Genomic DNA, 17,603 nt, shown 5'->3' with positions numbered 1-17,603 from the left:
TGTGAAATTGCACATCATATTAGATGAGTAATGAGTTGTCAGCTTTTTGTCTTGAGCATGGGATGAGTTGTGGGAGCTTAGGCTGCAAAATTGGAATGGAGGCAGAACTGTCATGCAGATAGCTTCACTCTGTGGTCGAAGAGCTGATATGAAGCCTAAGACAAAAATGCACCTGGGCTATCTTATGGATGTAATCACTAGTAGGAACTAAAAAAAAGACCAAATGGTTGCAAAATGCTTGCTAAGCATTGGGCATCCATCCAGTGCCACTTACTGTCAGGGTAGGCAGTATCTCGCTTGCAATATGAACTCCTCTGACTAGAGAATACTATATGAGATAATTGATGGTTAAAGAATTTATGAAGGAGGCCAGGCACTGTGGCTTACACCTGTAATCCCAGCACTTTGGGTGAGGGCCAAAGTGGGTGGATTGCTTTGAGCCCAAGAGTTTGAGACTAGCCTGAGAAACATGGGGAAACTCCATCTGTACAAAAATTAGCCAGGCGTGGGGGCACGTGCCTGTAGTCCCAGCTACTTGAGAGGCTGAGGTGGGAGAATCACCTGAGTTTGGGAAGTCAAGGCTGCAGTGAGCCATGATCCATGTCACTGCACTCCACCTTGGGTGACAAAGTGAGACCCTGTCTTAAAAAAAAAAAAAAGATTTTATGAAGGAGAGGTCTAAAGAAGTAAGACTTGTTATTGATATGGACTTAGAGGTATGATATCTCTCAGAGCAAGGAGGTTCTTCCAGCAAATTCTGATACCAGTCTCTTTTCCTTTGCAAGTAGGAAAGAGTCCCTGGAGACAATTTACTTTAACTTTTGGGAACTTTGAAGATCAGTCTTTGAGAACTTAGTTGTTGTCTCATGGCCTACTAGATGTATCTGTGAACAATAGAAATTAACAGGTGAACTTGGATGTCATGGATTAAAAATTAAGTGTCAGTGTAGCTACTGTAGGAGCACTTTCATGTACTTTGTTTCTGTTTCCAGGGACTTAATACCTATCATTGCTGCTCTGGAATATAATCAGTGGTTCACAAAGCTGTCCTCTAAGGATCTAAAACTGGTAAGTAATCAAACATGCAGCAAATGTTGCTTGGCTTTGCTGAATTTCAAAAACCCAATAATTGTAAAAAAAAAAAAAAAATTTTACTGTACTGGTAAACTATATACATTTTATTTCTTGAGGAGATATTTTCCTTTAAATGATTTGCATAACGTTTAGTAAAATTTGTGATGTGAGATGCTTCCAAGTATTTCCTCATATATTCAGCTATTTCAGGCAATTTAAGAAGATGAACAAAAAGATACATTTAGTGTAGCCTTTAGTACAAACCATTCAGTTGACAAAAACTGTTAAAGTTACGTTTGCACAGCTGCAAATAGCAGATTTTATATTCCTATCTTACACTCTGTGTCTACAAAGTTTCCCTTCCTAAGAATTTAGGAAAATATTAGCAGGTAGAGTTCCCCTGGTCGAGTAATGATAGTTAATGTTGATTTTCTAGATGGGTTTTGGGTAGATTTATATGAAAGCAAAATTAAATTAAAGTGAAATCTGTTTTCATAAGGTACGAAGGAGAAAAATATTTGGTGTATTTTATTAGTGGAAATAAGATGCTGTCTTGGGGTTGTTGCCAGTTCATATCAGTCATATGGATGGATGCTTATCCATAAATTAACTCTCTGGTGTTTGTTATGGGATAAGAAAGTATTTGTATGTTTTCCTGGAGACTCTCATGTTTAAGTCTCTAACTTTCAGAGGTCATAGGATCTGGGGGTTTAAGATTTTCATAGTGAATACATCAGACTTGTAGTAAGACATGGATCTGTAGGAAATGGAGGGTTGAGACTGGCTAGTGGGCAGGCGACTTGGTTCTCTGAATTTGCTTGGGGTAGGGGTGGCCTAAAACATTGTATGTATGAAAATGGACTAAACTCATTTGGGGTCCCTTAAGAGCCAATATGGTAGAGGAAAATGCTTGGACTTGGAATGAGAAACCTGGATTTCAGATTCTGATTTTTATTATAAGGCTGTGTTACCTTAGATAACTTACCTGACCTTCCAGGGCCTCAGCTTCCTGCATACCTGTTATTGTGAGCTAGTTGGAACCATTTCTTACTCATCTCTATCCAGTACTTATGAGAGTGTGTGACTCATAGTAACTATTTAATAAAAATTGGTTTAATAAGTATATGTCTAATAAGTTATCAAAGAGATTGAGAAATGAACATATATGAGAGTATGAATTATGTGAACTATATAATTCAAACAAGAGTTGTGTCTGAGCAGTGATGATGGAGTGAGGGTTGGCATGAGTTGGAGCCAGGTGAGCCCTCAGGGAGCAGACAGGTAGCCATGATGGCAGACCTAAGAATAGATGTCCCTTGTTTGCTGCTTGCTGGGATGGGACCATTTCCAGGCCTGAGCCAGCAAAGAGTACAGGTGGGAAAGGGGAGCCATTGGAGGAATGAGAAGGGGATTAGTCCAGGGGTTGTGGGATCAGAGAGAACAGTGGTTTGCTACCATGTCAGTTTTTCTGGCTCATTCAATCATTTACATAAGCTTGTGAATTTCAAAATGGGGCCTCAAGAGGGTTTCAGGAAGGTTGTGGATATCTCACTTTTGGAGATTGTCCCAACCTGCAATTACAGGAAGGTGTCCAGGCAATTGTTGCTGCCATTCTGTCATTATTCCTCCCAGGTATCATCTCCTTTCAGCTGCCTTAGATGTTTAGGACATAAAATATGCACCTAATCATTTCAGTCCTGGCAAAACAAAGCAGGTAAATGCTATTATGCTTTCTTGGGTGTCCTGGGATGGAAGGAAGTGGAGTGACAGGATGTGAGGACTGCTCATGCTGCTTTTCTATTAACTGAGATTTAAACACAAAAATACAGGTTGCATATATTTTTAATATTTGGTATTTTAAAATGAAGTGATCTTTGTGGATATTACTCTACAGGTCTTCAAAAAGAATACTAAATTCTTCATTTTTTTACCCAAAGTTGAAATGATACTTTCTCTTTTGATGGGTACTGAAGTGGGCAGTCTCGGAGCACTGTGTAACATTGGGTTTATTCAAAGAAAAGGACAATATGAAGAAGCACGTCTTTGGATTTTTGTAAACATGAAGTGCAAGGGCAAAAATAAGTGACTGCTTCTCAAGTTATATGAGCTCTCTGGGTTAAGATTGTTACTAGTCCCATAAAAGCCTCCTGTGCTAAGGTGCCACAAGAAAAATATGACTTTATGTTGATCTTATGAAGCAAATTAGCAATCAGTATTTCTAATTTGAGTCAAGGATTTTTTTAAAAAATGGTACTGAATATGCAATTAGGACCATGTTTTTGGCCAACATTCTTGACTCATTAAAAAAATAGTAGAATTGGAGTCTTGCTCAGCTTCTTCTGTTTTGCAGCTCAGGCAAATTGGTGAGCATCATCGCATCTTTTTTTAGTCTTTAGGGAATGACATGGTGGGACGAGATAATGTATATGGTTTCTTTCAGTTCTAAAGTTCCAGTTTTAAAAAATTAATTTATTTTACAATAGTTCATTTATTACTCTATAGTGATTCTAGTTTTTGTTGTTTACATTCATTTTTTAACTGAATGCAAGCTCCTGGAGAGTCACTGTATCCAGTTTTTTAAAAATTTCCTAAATTGATGCACATAGTGCTGCACATGCTGTAGACATTTGGAAAATACTACTGGAATTATCACATTATACTTAGTAGCTAGGTTTAAGTGTGTCTCCCTTTAAAAGTTTCATTTCCTTATATTCATCCCTGTAGAAAATGATGCTTTTAATGTACCTGGCACTCAATAAAAATTAGTAGAATTAATTTAGTCATGAATGATTTGTTATACATCTCCCCTACTGGCATTTTAAAGAAAAGTTGGAGACACTTTCATACATTTTCCTTAATAAATTTGTGTTATGGTATTTATACCCCAATGGGCTGTAAATCTTCAAAGCATTATGGTAAATTAGTTTTCTGGGTGCACTGCAAGGTAGCCCAGAAATGGTAATGATCCCAAGAATTATTTCTGGTAATTAGGATAATATCCGCAAAAACATTATCTAAGTAGTCACTTTTTATCATGACAGCACAGAATAAGACCCTTGTATGTACATTGTGAGATAAAGAATTGTACTGATAAGGGGGTCACCATTTTGAATATCATCACTGTCAGCATAATGTAAATTGCAGGCATCAGGTCAATTGGAATTAATTTTTCTCTTTCTTCCTTAATCAGTGGGACACATTGGAAACCCAGGAATAGTGTGAAAGTGGCATTATTGACAGAATGGAATCAAACAACAAATAAGAATTATGAGAGCCTTACATGCTATGGGACTTGGGGTGTTTCTAAGTTAGGTTTTCTTAAAAATACTTGACTAGAGAACTTGTGCCACCTTCAGACTGTGTTCCAGTTATGATTAATCCAGTTGGGTATTTGTTATATGATAAGTCAAAGTACTGTAATATTTTTATGTGATATTTTATGAAAAGAAAGTGCTTTGATATTGTATGCTATGGCACACAGAACATGCCTTCTTTCTCTCACTCTTTCTTTTTTAATATCATGAAGTATTTAGTACACGCTAGGTTGCAAGGAGAATTTTAAAATCACTTTGTGTGTGTGTGTATGTGTGTGTGTGCACGTGTGAAACAGGGTCTCACTCTGTGACCCAGGCTGGGATGCAGTGGTGCGATGACGGCTCACTGCAGCCTCAACATCTTGGGCTCAAGCGATCCTCCCACCTTAGTCTCCTGAGTAGCTGGGACTGCAGGCGCGTGCAGTCTGGGACGCACCCGGCTACTTTTTGTATATTTTGTAGACATGAAATTTCACCATGTTCCCAAAGCTAGTCTTGAACTCTTGGGCTCAAGTAATCTGCCTTCTTCAGTTTCCCAAAGTTCTGGGATTACAGACATGAGCCAAAATGACTTTTTAATGTATAAGTAATATTAAGGTCAAGAACCACTTTAAATTAGTTTTGGAATGAGGCAGGTTATAAATATAAAAACATTAATAAATATTTTTTTAAAATATGCACAATTCTACCACCAGGGCACAACTCTTCATTTTTCATAGTCCCCTCAAAATGTTGTTATATATTACTCATTTTAATTGTTGTAATCTTGTTTAACATATAGGCATAATAGTTATACAACTATATAATGGTTGTTTTGAAAACATGTTTATTAACATGAGATTATTATTTATTAAACTTTTTCGTATTATTAGGTTGTTTCCCATTTTATCCTATTCACATTCCAGTAGGAACATCCTAATACCAGCTAGCATTCATCAAGTACTTATTTAGCCTTCCTGTTTAAGTTTATGACATCTTTAAACCTTAATTTTCTTATCTATGAAAATGGAATAATAATCTTTAATGGTTTTATAATGAAATACACATAGAGGACTTAACTCAGTGCCTGACACATGGTGAGAACTCAGCAAAGATATTTTCAACATCATTATCATCATCACTAACATTTAGTCTTCAGTTCTCCATTTTGAACGTCACCTTCTTTGGGAAGTCCTCTTGATTTTGTGAACCTGGATTAGGTGCACTTATATGTATGCATAGCCCTACCAAAATGGTCTTTTTATTATTTTATCATAATTGTATATTTTTATCTTATTTCATTCAGGTTGCTATAACAAAATACCATACATTAGGTAGCTTATAAACAACAGGTTTATTTCCCAGTTCTGGAGGCAGAGAAGTCCAAGATCAAGGCTCCAGTAGACTTGGTGTCTAGTGAGAGCACACTTTGTTGTTCACAGGTGGTGCCTTTTAGCTGTGTCTTTACTAGGTGGAAGGGGCAAGGTAGCTCTCTGGGGCCTCTTCTATGAAAGCACTAATTCCTTCATGAAGGCCCCACCACCATGACCTAGTCAGTTCCCAAAGGCACCTAATTGCTAACGCTATCACAGTGGGGATTAGGTTTTTAACTATGAATTTTGGGAGGGGGGACACAAACTCTGACCATAGTGTTCTTCTTGTCTGTTTACCCTGCTGGATGGCACACTCTTGAAGGCAGGGACTTTCTCCTTTATAACATTGTGTTTCCAGGATCTTCATCACGATGGTGCATAGTGGAAGATGCTCATTCAAGGTTTGTTGAATGAGTGATGTTTTACTTAATTAAAACTTTGCATTGCATAGATTTATAACAATAAAGTTTTTCTTCTTTAGAGTTATGGAGTAGTCAAAGAATGTTTTCTGTTACAGTCCACTGATGTCTGTGAACAGATCTTGAGGGTGGTGAGTAGGTCCAATCGACTGGAAGAATTGGTGTTGGAAAATGCTGGACTTAGAACGTGAGTATTTTCCTGAATCTATAAATATGTTGTTTTAAAACTCTGTGCCATTTGCTCTTCTAATTAATTCATAGTTTTTTTTTTGTTTTTTGTTTTTTTGTTTTTTGTTTTTTAAATTGGGCTGATCACATATACAGCAATGTTTTTCCTTCTGGAAAAAAGAAATCCGTATAATTCCCATCATCATGAAGCCTAATAATTTGGTAACATCTCTTGATACTGTGTCACTTGATATTTTTGCGAGTACGTAGTATCATTTTTAAGAGCATGGATCCTTGAGCCAGACTTCTCATGGCCTTACAGAAGTTGCTTAAGCTTTCTGTGCCTCATTCTCTTCACTCTTAAAATGGGGATAATAATAATGCCTATTTTATACAATTAAAATTGCGAGGGTAAATGAATTAATATATGTAAAGTATTTGACAAAGTGCCTTTTACTCTGTAGATGGTATATGTAGGTTTTATTATCATTACTCGTGGTCATAGTGATAACGTATTTCATATGACTTTACTGCTTTGCTTTGATCAGTTTTAGTCATTTTTTTCTTTCTCAGGTTAATGCTTGCATAGTCTTTATCTAGTGGTTTAGTAGTCACTACCTAAGCCTACTGTTAAGAGCATAAGAGTTAGAATCTAGTAGAATAAAGATTTCACTGCTGCTAAGTGAGGATGGTTGACAGTTTCATAATCATAGCACTTAGTACATTATTTCAAGTTAAACATAACTAAAACAATGGTTTTAATTTTTGCCAAAATGTAGCGCTAGCAATTGTAACCTTTAAACTTAATAATTAGTGTAATCAGTTTTGCATTCACAGTTGCATGAAATGAGAAATAAGATATGGTAAATACTATAATTTTCATGAAAAGCAGGTTCGATCCAGGATTTTTTTTTTTTTTTAATTATGGAGGGGCCAGAAAGTACTATTAATAGCATACAACAGAGTGCCTTTAAAGGGGCAATTATGTATTTTCTTTTCGCTTTTGGCCAGTCAGAATGAACCATTTTCTGGCTGTGGCTTTACAAATTCTCTAATGAGGTATTAATGGGTATTAAGAAATATATGCTATATAGACTAATATTGTAAGGGAAGTTTCTCTATTTAGATTTCACTCTGTTCTAAGCTTTAAATGTTCCATTCGAATGGTTTTACATTTGGTTTTACATTTTACATTTTGTTGCTTAATCTTATTGTTTTGTTTACATGCAGAGATTTTGCACAAAAACTGGCCAGTGCTCTAGCGCATAATCCCAACTCAGGACTCCACACAATTAACCTTGCTGGCAACCCACTGGAGGATAGAGGTACTGCGGGGTTCTCATTATCATTGATGCCAGAATTGTAAGAGGATTAGAGAATTTTAATTTAGCCATGCCTGAAGAGCTGTATCAAGCTAAGTTGTAATTATAAGTGCTGTTGATTGTCCTGTTGGCTTCCAGTTCTTTCCACCCTTTCATATAAATACTTATGTTAAAATTGTATGATCTGCTTAGGTTTTTTTGAAGTGAAACAAAAGGAAAGGAAGATATTATTTTTAATGTATTTTATTAGTTATATAGTCCTGCATAACAAATTACCACATGCTTGGCAGCTTAAAATGATACCAATTTATTATCTCATAGTGTCTTGGCTCAGGAGTCTGGGTACGGGTTAGCTGGGTTCTGTGCTCTGGGTCTCTCAAGACAAAGCAAGTTGTCAGCAGGGGTTGTGCTCTCATCTGTGACCTGGAGTCCTCCTTAAGTTCACTGGTTGTTGGTGGAATTAATTTCCTTGGAGCTATAGGCTCGAGGTCCCCAGTTTCTTGCTAGCTGCCAGTGGGCACCACTCGCAGCTCCTAGAGGCCGTGCTCCTAGAAGGGTTCTTGTCATGTGACCCCCTTATCTCACAACATAGCAGTTTGCTTTGTGTGTGAGGCTAGCTGGAGCACATCTCTCTGATGCTTTAGTTTCTTTTAAACAGTTCACCTGACTGGATCAGACCCACCTATGACAATTTCCCTGTTTTTCATGAACTCAAAGTCAAGTGATTAGTAACCTAATCGTGGTAGGGATGTCTCATTACTGTTGACCCTTGAACAACTCAAGAGTGAGAATCACTGACCATAAGCCATCAAAAATCCACATGTAACTTTTGACTCCCTCAAAATTTAACTGCTAATAGCACTGTTGACTGGAAGCCTTGCCAATAAAAAGTTGACTAATGTGTAATTTGTGTGTTATATGTATTATATAGTATTCTTTAAGCCAAATAAAATAAAATTTTATTAATAAAATCATAAGAAAGAGAAAATATATTTCCTATTTGTTAAGCGGAAGTAGATCATCATAAAGGTCTTTATCTTGGTCATCTTCACATTGACTAGGCTGAGGAGGAGGAGGAAGAAAAGGAGGCCTTAATCTTGCTGTGTCTGCAGTGGCAGAGGTGGAGAAAAATCCACACAGAAGTGGACCAGTGCAGTTCAAACCCGTGTTGTTCAAGAGTCAACAGTATATTTACTGCTCCCCACCCCCATATTCAAGGAAATTTGCACAGGGCGTATACACCAGGGGGTGAGAATCTTGGGGACTATCTTAGATTTCTCTTTACCACTATTATATTTTAATATTTAACAAGATTTGAGTGTGAGAATAGGGAAAGGATGAAGGACTAGAGTTCACGAAGAGTCAGAATGTTTTATTAAAAGTGGATGTGTAGAGAGAGGAGTCAGTAAGTTTAGAAAGGGAAACTCGAGAATTTGAATTCTTAGTGGAACACTGATGGACAAGGTTTAAGAAGGAATTGGTTTATCTTTAGTGGGACTATTTTGTTTTCATTTTCTGTTGCAGATGTTTTCCAGGTTGTTGAATACGGCCTTTCACCTTTCAATGTTATATTTGAAGAGTATTAATTATTAAACTGAGCTGAAGATACTGATATAGATGTTCAGTTTTTCTTTTTGTCCTTAATATGGTCATTGTTTGGTGCTGACAAAGATACCTAGGTTGTATTCAAGCAAAAATCTCCAGGGTAACTTGTCATCATCTAAAGTAGTGAATCTACAGGAAGGTCGAGACTGAATTAGAAAGCTAGATCACGCAAAAAGTACCCTCATAGAATAAGCCAAAGCTGAAATTAATGGATGCGTAGTACTGGAATAGGAGTTTCTCTAGGGTATACTCAATTCTTAGGAAAAACAAATGTTTCTCTATTAGATACTACAGAGAGGTGAATGTGACAAAGTAGAAATCATGGTGATCACCGTTTTATAGACAGAAGGGCTATTTTTGGTTTTGTTTTTAAGATGGGAGGGACTCAGTTATATTTATCAACATACAGGAAAAAATCTGTAGAGGGAGGTAGTTGTTTGAGGAAGGTTCTTAAGCAAATGAAATCCAGAGTTCAGATGGATCAGGATGGGGACACTTCTCAGTGTTTAGAGAAATGCAAATTACAACCACAGTGAGGTACCATTTCAAAAGCAGTAGTGTGGCAATAATCAAAATAAGTCTTCGAAAGGATGTGAAGAGATGGAAACTCCTACATTGCTGGTGGGAGTGTAAAATGGTGCAGCCACATGCAAAACACGCTAGACAGTTTCTTAAAAAGTTAAACTCAAACCTGCCATATAACCCAGCAATTCTACTCCTAGGTGTATCACCCAAGTGAAAGGAGACTTATGTCCACACAGAGACTTGTGAATGAATGTTTGTAGCAATATTAGTTATAATAGCCAAAAAGTAGAAACATCCCAGATGTTCATCACTGGAGAGTGGTTACATAAGATATGGTGTATATAATATGTGCATTGGAATACTACTCAAAAGAGAATGGAATTCTGACACATGCCACATCATGGATGAACCTCAAAAACACTGTTAAGTGAAAGAAGCCAGACCTAAAATACCACACATTGTTTGGGGAGATGGAAGAGGAAGAATGAATTTGAGGCCCTTTGTTTTCTCTCCTGTTGTCCACTTCATGTTCTCTGAGGTGCAGCCACATTGGACAACTTGTCACCGCAGGTGCAGTTTCCTTTGTCTTGCCCTCACTTTGGAGCTCCCATGTAAAATTCCGTAATAGCACTTACTTCACTCTGCTCACATGAGAACTAGAGGTGGACATTTCTTTCCCCATGCTTCAGCACCTTGCTTCCTCTCATCCCCACTTTCTGGATTTTCTGTCTCCCCTTCCTTGTTCCCTAAGATGCAAAGCATCTAGTGTAAGACTTGGTCCACAATCAACAGATATTTTCTTTAAATTGAATTTGATTTATTTGATTGTATTCAATCTTAATTCTCTTGTATAGTTTTTTTTATTTGCACTTGAAAATTATGGTGAAGTTTGAGAGATTTCTTTTGTATAGAGTCAGACCATGTGTTCAAAGATGATGTTTGCCTACTTTTTCCCTCTGCTTTCCTATTTCTGAGACCTGTGTCTTTTTATCTAGCTGCAGCCCGTTCACCAGTGCTGTCATCATGAATCATTCCAAGGATAGCCTTGAATATTCCTGCCAAGTCTGTAGTGTGGTTTCTGCTCATATACCTTCAAATTTTAACATCCTGAAAATATTTTCGCAGACCAAGACTTTTCTCATTTCTGCCCCTTCTAAATTCATTCATTGCTGTATTTGCCAGTGCTCACAGACAACTGCCAACATTCGTATCTCCCATCTTTCTTTACTCTTCAGGATGAGCCTCCTGAACACAAATTCTTTTTTCTTTTCATTCAGGCTAACTACCTGAAGGATTGGTAACTTTTCTGCTCATGGATGGAAATTCCACAAGAAATCTAAATGAGTGTAAAATATTTACTGAAATTTCAATCTAGAGAAAACTTTTAGTAATTTTTGTTCCCAAGGTTTTCAGTGATGGTATTTTGTGTTTGAAAGTAATAAAAAGGGTGAAGGAGGAGTCTGTAATTAAGTTATACAGAATATAAAAAAGACTAAGCCAGGACTATTATTTGTAAGGAAGCTCAAAGAAATACAAGGGGCTGGGTACGGTGGCTCATGCTTGTAATCCCAGCGCTTTGGGAGGCTGAGGCGAGGGGATCATGAGGTCAGGAGATTGAGTCCATCCTGGTCAACGTGGTGAAACCCCATCTCTACTAAAAATACAAAAATTGGCTGGGTGTGGTGGTATGTGCCTGTAATCCCAGCTACCCGAGAGACTGAGGCAGGAGAATCGCTTGAATCAGGGAGTCGGAGGTTGCAGTAAGCTGAGATTGTGCCACTGCACTCCAGCCTGGCGACAGAGAGAGATTCTGTCTCAAAAAAAAAAAAAAAAAAAAACAAAAGAGATAAGGTCTTAACAGTTAAGTGGCCAAGAATTCTGAGGAATTTACACAGCAAATGGAATGTGGTTTTGTACCTAAACCTTCCACTCAGGAACTTATTTGGAAACTCTCCAAGAGTTGTATGATATGAATGTTGATGCAGCAAAACTGTTATTTTCACATCTATGTATAGAGGACCAGGCCTGTAGTCTTCTGATTGCTGAGGGGGTTGTGGTAAAGGAGGTTCGAGTATGACTTAGTAAGCAGAGGTATAATGTGTATGAGTAATCCTTCAAATGCTAGTTGCCCTACTGTTCTCTTTCTGCAAGAGCCACACAAGATGGTGAACAGACCACACACATACACAGGCTATTCTTATCCTTGTTGCCAGGCCATGCCTGTTCACCAGCTTGCTCATGGTCTTCATCTAACACAGTGTTTTTTCAGACTGTGGGTCAAGACCCATTAGCTGGCCGTGAAATCAATTTAATAGTTCATGACAAGCATTTTTTTTAAAAAAAGCAGTAGAATAGAACAGAAATGTCAGAGTGCGTCGTTTAGGGGAAACTTTGGTTTTAGTTTTCTAATACTAATATATGTACATTTATGCTTTACTTCTCTAAGCATTACAAATTCTGTGTTCTGTTTTTCCTAGTTATCTGTCCCAATTACCTTAGTTCTTATGATTTTAGCCTTTTCAGAAATGTCTGTCCTCACTTCTTCTCCTCTCTTTTTTTTTTTTTTTTTTTTTTTGGTGAGACAAGGTCTCACTCTGTTGCCCAGACTGGAGTAAAATGGTGCAATAATGGCTCACTGCAACCTCGATTTCCTGGGCTCAGGCCATCCTCCCCACTCAGCCTCCCAAGTAGCTGGGATTGCAGGTGTGCACTGCCACACCTGGCTAATTTTTAAATGTTTTTTGTAGTGATGTGGTCTCACTGTGTTGCCCAGGCTCCTCCACTCACTTTATTCCAAATTCGATTATTTCATTTAGACACCATTTAGAATCCTAGCTCTAGTGTTTTTTGTTAACCTGAAGTATGCTCATATTTTTTCCCAGCTATTTGGTGGTGGCTCTGATTTGATCTTCTAAATAAGACAAGAGACTTACAGATTCTAGGGTTCCTGCTTATTTTTCTTGGTGTTTTAGATCTTTCATGTCTCAGTGTATATCAATGAGTCCCAGAGTCGAAACACATGGGTTTAATTCCGAGCTTCACAGCTTTCTAGCTAAGTGTTCTTGGACAAGTTACCTACCTTCTCTATACCTCAGCTTCCTTATATTAAAAATATAAATAATAGTACCTACCAAATAAGAATGTTCTAAGGATTAAATGAGATAATTGATATTTTCATGGTTAAACAGGTAAAGCAATATTTTTAAAATGGCATAGATTGACTGGGCACGGTGGCTCACGCCTGTAATCCTAGCACTTTGGGAGGCCGAGGTTGGTGGATCACGAGGTCAGGCGATCGAGACCATCCTGGCTAACATGGTGAAACCCCGTCTCTACTAAATATACAAAAAATTAGCTGGGTGTGGTGGCACGCACCTGTAGTCTCAGCTACTCGGGAGGCTGAGACAGGAGAATCCCTTGAACCCTGGAGGAGGAGGTTGCAGTGAGCCGAGATCACACCTCTGCACTCCAGCCTGGGCGACAGAGTGAGCCTCCATCTTGGGGGGAAAAAAAAGAAAAAGGCATAGATTTAGATTTTAGGGCATTTAAAAGTTAGAAGTGTTGACTCAATTTTTTCCAGTATCCCTATATTCTTATATTCTTGGTTCCAAGTCTTTTCCTCTCAGCCTTATGTTTGAAATGGAAATACTTCATTGTATTTTGCTTTTTCACTTACTTTTCTTAGCGTTTCTGAACTCTCCAGGAAAGCTATAGAAATGGGTGGAACTGTAAAAATTTTTACTCACCTATCCTCTGACATCTACAACGTTCTAATCTGTATGCTTTCTAACAGAGAAGAGGCCTTTTGTTTCTCCCAGAAGCCACTACCAAGATTAAGAGACAGAATGTTCCCAGTATTCTCCAGACTTACCTTGTGGTTTGCCCCAGTGATTACCAGCCCTGACTTCTCTCATGATGGATGAGCTTTGCCTGTTCTTTGCCTATGTACTCCTTTGTGTTTGGCTTCTTTTGCTTCTCTTTATGGAGAGATTTTTTAATAATAGATTTGTTTCCTTGAATAGATAGCGAACTATTGAGATTATTTACTTCTTCTTACATTAGTTTTGGTCTGTCATGTTTTTTGTAAGGGATTTGTTCCTTTCTATTAAAATGATAGTTTTTTGACTTACAGATTTGTTTATACCCTCAAGTTATAATTCAATGCCTGTAAGATCTTTACATTCTTTTTTGATTTGATTTTGATAATTTGATCTCTTTCTCATTTATTTATTTTACCAGTCTTGCTGGAGTTTATTAATTTTTTTAGTATTTTTAAAGAACCAACTTTGTTAAATTTACTTATTTTTACGGATGCTATCTATTTAATTGGATTCTTCCCTTTTTCTTATTTTTTTCCTTCCTTCTGTTTACAGAGGTGGGTGAGGATTAATTTGCTATTTTTTGAGATGGATAATTAGATAATTACTTTCCAGTTTTTCATCTTTCTTAAAATGTGTATTTAGGTCTATTGATTTATCTTTAGGCATGGCTCTAGTTAGATCCCAAAAATTTTAATACCATAGTTTTTAGATTTAACTCAAAAGATCTTTAAAATTCCCATTGTGATTTTTGGCTCTTTTGTTATTTAGAAATATATTGCTTATGTTATAATTATTTGGGGATTTTCTAATTATCTTATTGTTATAATTCGTATTTTAACTGCAGTAGTGGTAACAGAGAGTGTACAAATATTCTATGTATGAATTCACAGTACTAAGGAACATTCTATTATTTGTTGAGACTTGCTAAATTTATGGCTCGGTATCTGATTCCTTTTGGAAAATATTCAGTGTGGACTTTGAAGACATGTATTCTGTAGTTACTGGGTACAGCATTTTAAATATATCAATTATATCTTTTTTCATTATGCTTTTGATGTTCTCTATATCTTTACTGACTTTTTCTGTTCATTTATTAGCTACTAATAGAAGTGTGTTGGAAAACTTCTATTATTATATATATGTGTGTGTTTATGTAATAATGTATGTATTTTCCTTTTGTTACTGTCAGATTTATTTTATATATTTTCAGATGATGTTAATGAGAGCATAGATTTAGAGTAATTGTATCTTCTTAATTAATGAAATATTCCATTTATCTTTAGTAATGCTTCTTAAAATTTAAATTGTCTCATTGCAGCTACATCAGATTTCTTTTGGTTAGTGTTTGTAGCATTTCTTTTTTCATGCTTTTACTTCGCTTCTGAATACATATATCTCTAGGTGTATCTCTTGAAAACGTTTGATATTTTTATTCAAGTAAATCATCTTTGATTTGTAATTTGAATCTTTATATTTACATAATATTTTAAAATAATACAAATGTAAATTAAATATATTTAATAAATTTATGTTTAATGTAATCATTCAGATATTTGGGTGAAAAGTTGTATTTCTATTTGTTTACTTTTCTTTTTTTTTTTTTTTTTTTGAGACAGAGTCTTGCTCTGTCACCCAGGCTGGAGTGCAGTGGCACGATCTTGGCTCACTGCAAACCTCCACCGCCTGGGTTCACGCCATTCTCCTGCCTCAGCCTCCCGAGTAGCTGGGACTACCTGCGCCCACCACCACGCCCAACTAATTTTTTGTATTTTTAGTAGAGACAAGGTTTCACCGTGTTAGCCAGGATGGTCTCGATCTTTTGACCTTGTGAGCCACATGCCTCGGCCTCCCAAAGTGCTGGTCCATTTTTTTATTTGTCCCCTTTTTTCCTCACTTTTTTGCCTTTTAGATTAATCAAGTTTTAACAGTTATTCTGTCTTTCCCCTTTCCTCCATCAACTTGTTAGTCACTTATTTTTTTTTTTTTTACAAGAGTGTATCAGCTAAATATCAAGGCTGCCCTCTTCTTGTAATTTACAAAATGGATTAGCATATTCAAGTCTCTAGAAATAATCAGATAAAAACCTGTTTAACGTGATTTAATCCAGTGATTTTCAAACTTCTTTGACTGTGGAAACACAGTGGGGAAATAGAGGCTCCCAGAACACCCACTATTCTAGGGGAAACGCCCATGTAGAGGCTTACTCTAGCTGCATGACCTCCATGTTGTTTCTTAGAAGTTGTGATAAGATTTATAGATAATTTGGGGTTATATAGTAGGACAGCAACCAGCACAGTAATTTCTTCTTGCTGCCTGAAGCTTGAGAATTAGCCTAAGGGAGCAGGAATTAACATTGTTTTAGGAGCCTTCTGAAGAATATGCCCCTGGGGAAATGATGGCTCATCTACAGCAGGAGGTCAGTTGAAGGACTTGTATGAAGGACATACATTTGTGTATTACTTATTTCCTCCCAGAAAACAGTCTATGCTCATTGCAGTCCTTGGATGGGTGAGCTGGTGTTCTCAATCTCCCACTCTGGTTATTAAATTTAGAAGATATCCGATTTTAAATACTGTAAATTCCTGGTGAGTTATCCAAAGTTACAAAATCTACTTTTAAGAAGTTAAAACATGCTCCGAAGCTCTTTATGAGGTTGTTAGCTGTAAGCCAATTAAGTATAGGAATCCATCTGCCGTTATCAGAATAGTTAATGTTACTCCATTCTTCTTGACAATAATTAAATAGCATACATCTGCTCATCTAGAAGAGCGATCAACTCGTTAAGACAGAGGTTAAAAAGAAAAGGAGTTAACATCCTTTCCAAGAGGATTTGCATTTTAACTAGAACTATGAGAAAAAGAGTGACACTTGGCCCCAAGAAAAGTATCGCCAATGGAAAAGTTTCAGATGTTGTATGCCGAGTAAGATATCTTCCCCTTCTCTTACCCTGTAGGTAGGACAGAAAGAAAAGGGGGCTTGATGGTAAATGGTTAGAAAACAAAGTCTGATATTAGAAAGAAAAATATGATCACTTCATTCAGAATCAAAATTAATTTTCATTCATTGTAGAAAATGCAATTCCAAGAACTTGAAAATTCTAATCGCTTTTTTCCTTTCTCAGGTGTGTCCTCTTTAAGTATTCAATTTGCCAAACTCCCGAAGGGATTAAAGCATTTAAATTTATCTAAAACCTCATTATCACCTAAAGGTACAGTATTTCTTATTTACCTAACAATGTGTCTGAAATATTTCTGCTGTGCCTGCTACCTTAGTTAGAATTATTTGTAAATGTACTTACATTTAAAAATATATCTATTATATTAGTCTGGCAGTTTGAAGATAAAGACATTATGTAATTCAATGTTTGATGCTCTGAAGTGAAATGCTGTCAGTGTAGAGAATAATTTTGATATGTACATGTAGTCTTTAACTTTTAAAACTTTGAGTCAGGGAGCACTCTCCTGTCTGCCTCTATCCTCCTGCCTCACATTCCTAGATGCACCTGGTTGTGTTTATCTTGGTTCAACAAGTTGGCCTTTCAAACTGTCAGACAGACTGTCTGCTTTACAGAAAACTGTTGGGCCTAACTGCTGGATCACCACTGTAGCTCCCCTCTTTGTAGTTCTGTCTTTAGAGATTTCCTTATCTTCTCTCCAGGTGAGTTCATAAGTTCACTCACCTTCATTTTTTCCATCAAATCCTGTCAATTCTGTTATTATTTTGCCACAGCAGCACCACAATAATAATATTAGAAATTATCCTGCATTCATTGTGCCTTTGTATATCTTCACATTTTGCCCTGGATGCCTGAAAAAAATTTTTTTAATCTCCAAATATTCTCAGAGAGGTTCAGTTTGTTTTATAAAACTGTTTATCTGTGATAAACTCTGCTGAGATGTGTTCCCTGTTCCCAAGGCCACACAGAATCAATGACTGTTCCCATTGTATTCAAGATCACATATGTAACATTGTATAAATATTGTGTCTTTCCTGCTACACTGGG

At 36.8% G+C, this 17,603-nt stretch overlaps 1 protein-coding gene across 2 annotated transcripts in view; it reads left to right on the top strand.

Moving 5' to 3' along the window:
• LRRC16A (leucine rich repeat containing 16A) overlaps positions 1-17,603 on the top strand; it is a 371,092-nt gene that overhangs the window by 202,842 nt on the left and 150,647 nt on the right. For both annotated transcript variants that reach the window (XM_011966488.1, XM_011966487.1), the window contains exons 9-12: positions 993-1,068; positions 6,258-6,346; positions 7,558-7,652; positions 16,722-16,808. In XM_011966488.1, coding sequence (XP_011821878.1) covers positions 993-1,068; positions 6,258-6,346; positions 7,558-7,652; positions 16,722-16,808 — 347 coding nt within the window. The remainder of the gene's footprint in view (positions 1-992; positions 1,069-6,257; positions 6,347-7,557; positions 7,653-16,721; positions 16,809-17,603) is intronic.

This window comes from Mandrillus leucophaeus, unplaced genomic scaffold (assembly GCF_000951045.1).
Source record: "Mandrillus leucophaeus isolate KB7577 unplaced genomic scaffold, Mleu.le_1.0 Scaffold760, whole genome shotgun sequence".
In the NCBI taxonomy this organism is placed as follows: domain Eukaryota; kingdom Metazoa; phylum Chordata; class Mammalia; order Primates; family Cercopithecidae; genus Mandrillus; species Mandrillus leucophaeus.
The sequence above is the reverse complement of the archived record's forward strand: the minus strand, read 5'-3'. Positions and strand labels throughout refer to the sequence as shown.